The sequence below is a fragment of the Lactuca virosa genome, chromosome 6 (genome assembly GCF_052849685.1).
Source record: "Lactuca virosa cultivar CGN04683 chromosome 6, Lactuca_virosa_CGN04683_v6, whole genome shotgun sequence".
NCBI lineage: Eukaryota > Viridiplantae > Streptophyta > Magnoliopsida > Asterales > Asteraceae > Lactuca > Lactuca virosa.
This window is the reverse complement of record NC_136431.1, coordinates 212,320,586-212,325,324: the sequence shown is the minus strand read 5'-3', so window position 1 is coordinate 212,325,324 and position 4,739 is coordinate 212,320,586. Positions and strand designations below refer to the sequence as shown.

Here is a 4,739-nt window from a genome sequence, read left to right as displayed (position 1 = left end):
GAGGTGCTTTTATTTGGTGTCGGGCCTTAATCTCAATCTTAATAAATCAAATCTTTACGGGGTAGGGGTTAATTCGGCGGAGATTGCTAATTTAGCTTCTTATACCGGGTGTTCGGCTGGAACTCTCCCTTTTGTTTATTTTGGTATTCCGGTTGGAGAATCTATGGTTCGTCTTAAAGGTTGGCAGATGATCATCGATCATTTTAAGAAGAGGTTATCTTCTTGGAAGGTCAAGTTGTTGTCCATTGGAGGTCGTCCGACTCTTATTAAGTCGGTCTTAGGGAGTTTGGGTATTTACTTCTTCTCTTTGTTTCGTCTTCCTGCGTCTATTTGTCACTCTCTTGAGCCTTTGAGGGCTCGGTTTTTTTGGGGAGTGGAGGAAGGTCAACATCGTATTCATTGGGTTAATTGGAAGTTGATCTTGAATTCATATTCTCATGGAGGTCTCGGGGTTAATAGTTTGGATGCTTTTAACCTCGGTCTTCTTTATAAATGGAAGTGGCGATTTCTTAATGACAATGGAGCTCTTTGGGTTAAAATTGTCAAATTTTGTCGTGGGGAAGGTGGTGGTTTTTTAGATGATTCAAGAATTGGAAGTGGAGGGGGTGTTTGGCAAAAGATTGTTAGATCTATTAATCATCTTCATGAGAATGGTTGTATTCCTTCTAATTTCATACATAGAGTGGTGGGGAATGGGACCCAAACGAGGTTCTGGAAGGATGTTTGGTGCTTGGATATTCCTCTTAAAGAACGGTTTGGGAGGCTTTTTGCTTTGGCCTTTAATCAAGATGCTCGGGTTAGTGATTATTGGGATTCGAGGGGATGGAATTTTTATTGGCGACGGGGGATTAGAGGAGGTGTTGAATCGACCCAATTTGATGATCTGGTGGAGTTTTTAAATCATATTCGTATAGGGGAGATGCCAGATAAGTGGTCTTGGGAGCTTGACCCGTCAGGTATTTTTACAGTTAAATCAGCAAGGCACTAGGTTGATGATATGACGCTTCCTATGGGTAGTACTCCTACGAGGTGGAACCGTTTTGTTCCTATTAAAATTAATATCTTCTTGGTGGAAAGGGGGGGTGGCGATAGATTCCTTAATGTGTCCTGTGTGCCATAACTCTCAAGAAAGTGTGAATCATTTGTTGCTGCAGTGTTCGGTTGCTGATCAGGTGTGGAGTCGGGTAGGGCAGTGGCTTCATTTGGACTTTCCTGTGTTCTCTTCTATCCGTGACGTCATGGATTGGGTGGATTCGAGATCGACTATTCATATGGAGCGCTCGATTGTTGAGTCGGTGTTCATGGTGGTCATATGGGTGCTTTGGACGTTTCGTAATTCCTTACTTTTTAGTACCATTAAACCTAGAAAAGATAGACTCTTTGATTATGTTATGGATCTTTCTTTTCGTTGGTTTTCGTTTCAGAATTCTAACGCTCGGGTTAATTGGACGATGTGGTTACTAAATCCAATCCAGCCTTAACTTGTTATTTTCTCTAGCTTCTTGCTAGATGTTTGTTTGTTTTTTTTTTAATATATTTGTTGCTGCTGTTCAAAAAAAATATAAAAATCTAAAATAAATTACTATTTATAGCCAAATCTAAAATAAAAATATACTTTACTAGCAAATATTTACGAAAATTTAATTTAATGTTGATATAACTTACATTTTGTATAAAAATATATATGTTTGTAATAAAGTTAATATTACTAAGTTTTATTTTTCCAATCATGTTCATCCCCCTATTTACTTTTTATTTCAAGAGTTTGTTTTTATTATAAAATTTTATCTTTTCTATTTATTTATCCAGCAAACTTGATTTTCTCCCCGATTTTAAACCTGGAAATGTCACATCCAATGATGTAGACGCTTATATTGAAAAGAAAAAAAAAACAAACTGGATTAGATTTTGTATTGTTTGGTTTAGTTTTCTAGTTTATAATTTTAATTACATTAAATTTTAGATAACTAAATATAATTATAAATATATAAATATATAAATGGTAAACATAATAATTTGCTTTTTATTAGAGTATGCAATTAAGAACAATGTAAGATAAAGAAAAATGGTTTCATCCATTTTTTTTATAAAAAAAATAAGAAAATCATTTAAAGACTAAAGAGTTAAATAATAAAAAATAAGAGCATGCTTGTTTAGTAGAACCGAACGAAGTTAGAAGTTGGAGTATGATCGGATCTAGAAAAGCCTACAATCGGTCCAGTATTTAAAATGAATATAAGGATTTTCTTTTTCCAGCATCGAATTAGTTATTTCCAATTAAGCTACTAAGGGTCTTTGTTTTTCTTGACATTTGTATACTCGTTTGATATGGTTTATACTTAGATGGCTTTGTACTTCAGCTTTCTCTTAGGAATTAGTATACTCGTTTGATATGGTTTATACTTAGATTTGGATGAAAACTTAGTTTTTCTTTTTTCCAATTAAGCTACTAAGGGTCTTCGTTTTTCTTGACCTTTGTGGCGTCTGGGGAGCAGTCACAAGCATATTATATAAAATTAAAACGCATTAAATATTATCATAACTTTTAAATTTTTATCCGTTAAAAAAACCAATTGTTCTCAAACCTAAAGTATAATCCTTGCTCATTATTGACATTTTTTATTCTCTTTTTATATCATAAATCATAACCATGATGAATGGGTTATGGAACAAGAAATCATGTAGTTTGAGATCTCTGTTAACGATTTTTATTCTCTTTTTACAAATGAAAATTTCGAAATACAACAATTCTTCATTCCTTCTGGAAGGGTTCTCTCAGGCATGCATCAGGCGCTATAACCGACAGTTGCAGGATTCCATTTCCCCATATTATACGAGCTACATGTCGCCTCTGAATCAGCGTCCATGGCATCCTTAGTAACTCCACTGTTGCAGAGGTTAGCGAAAGTTCGTGTGTGCTTCATGCCATATTGAGTTAATGATCCACAATGCGTCTCAAATATTCGAACCTTAATCAATCAGAAGTAGAAAAAAGTTAATATAGAAAAATAACTTAGCAAAAGCATGCTAAAGTGAATGAGAAACACAGTTCTTTTGTTACCATAGACTTGAGACATTCCCAATCATCTACCAGAACCGATCCTTCATCTCTCACTGACCCTTGTGCGTTGCCTAATAAATGGCCATGGATCATATCAACACTACTATCTAAATGCTCTCTATGTGTTTTTATTTCCTTGATTTTCTTCAGTAGTTCCTCCTGTTCTGAATCTTCTGTTGATCTTTTATACTGCAATGAGTATGAATTATATTAATCCATTACCATAAAACCATCAAGTCCAGTATCATTGTTTTTCATTAAGTACACATATATACCCTTTGCCACATTGAATAAAGATCTGCATCTCTTTGGTTAACAACACCCACGGAGCCCAGAGATTGAAATGGATTCGCAGAGAAGTTCCATGGAGTGGAACCTTGATAAACCGAAAGAGTCTCATTGGTTATACTTAGAGTACCATATTGCATCACATGAGATCCCTCCGAAGAGTTATTATTTAAAGTCCTCGTTTTCACCTGCAGATATTGTTTGATTTTCCTCAAATACTTCTACCTTAAATATTAACCTCTGAAGAATGTATAGCCAGATTAAAATTGATAAAGAAAAGGAAAAGAAAAATCAAAATACTAACCTTTAAGTATTGTTGTTCCAAAGTTTCAGTATTCAAATCTTGCGAGTCACTAAGAACCAAAATTCACAAACAATTAGGAGACTTTAACAAGAATCAACAACCTTATCAACTGTCGTCTTTTGAATGTCAATTCATCCGCTATCGAATAGAAAATCAGTCAATAAAAACAACATGTATACACTATATACCTGTCTTCCATCCATGAAACACTGAATAAGTCTCCTAAGCAAACGTCGAACTCTGGAGGTGGAGGTGGGATCATATCTGGACAATATGTGGCCCAACCCAACTCACTTGGATTCGTTGAAGTTATTACATATATGTTTAGATCATCTGGCAACAGACCTTGCATAATACTTCCACTTTCACACGCTTCTAAGTATATCACCTACGTTTAATTAGCACTTGAATTATTATTCTCATTGTCAATTTTAACATTTCATGGTATGATAAATAGATACCAAACTCTTTCTTTACCATCTCATCATATGTACCACTCGCATGCTTTGTTTTCAGAACTTGAATGAAATCATTAGCGAAAAGGTAAGGCATGTTGGGCATCCCTTGGTAATTTATAACAAACAAGGATTATGTTAATATATAATAATGTTTCATTTTGATTTTTTTCAAGAAAATAAAAGATGGAAAAACAATACCAAGGGTTCCAGGACCACCATGGTCGGTGTAATACACAAAGATTTTATCGTTTGGTTTGCTTGCTACCACTTTCCCGCTTCCTCCTGTCACGCCTGTTGTGTTGCCAAGAAGCACAGCGTAGAAATTCGCCGCAGTCACACTTTCACCCGTATAATCCTAATTAATCAACACAATTAGTTAATTAAATCCAATATTGGGGTTATCCATCTTATTGAAATGTATATTTGTGGGAATTATTGCTAATAACTGACAGAATATTTTCTATATAAAGAAGTAACTAATATGGATGTGTAAAAAGTTCGTGGTGAACATACCTTCGGTACACCAGCGTAGACATCTGAGCCGTTGGGACTGTTAATTAATGTACCGGGCCTTGGATTACTTGGGTCATTGGCAATATCATCGTACATAAATACAATTATGTTTTCA

At 34.9% G+C, this 4,739-nt stretch overlaps 1 protein-coding gene across 1 annotated transcript; it reads right to left on the bottom strand.

Annotated features, from left to right (window-relative positions):
• Window positions 1–2,699: 2,699 nt before the first annotated feature.
• LOC145119518 (vacuolar-processing enzyme-like) lies at window positions 2,700–4,735 on the bottom strand. The gene is made up of 8 exons (XM_079055183.1): window positions 4,625–4,735; window positions 4,310–4,466; window positions 4,131–4,216; window positions 3,842–4,041; window positions 3,654–3,702; window positions 3,337–3,537; window positions 3,062–3,250; window positions 2,700–2,969 (listed from the first exon to the last, which is right to left on the bottom strand). Exons 1-8 carry the CDS (start codon window positions 4,718–4,720, stop codon window positions 2,787–2,789), a joined length of 1,161 nt encoding a protein of 386 aa, XP_078911309.1. The 5' UTR covers window positions 4,721–4,735; the 3' UTR covers window positions 2,700–2,786.
• Between the last annotated feature and the right edge of the window lie 4 nt (window positions 4,736–4,739).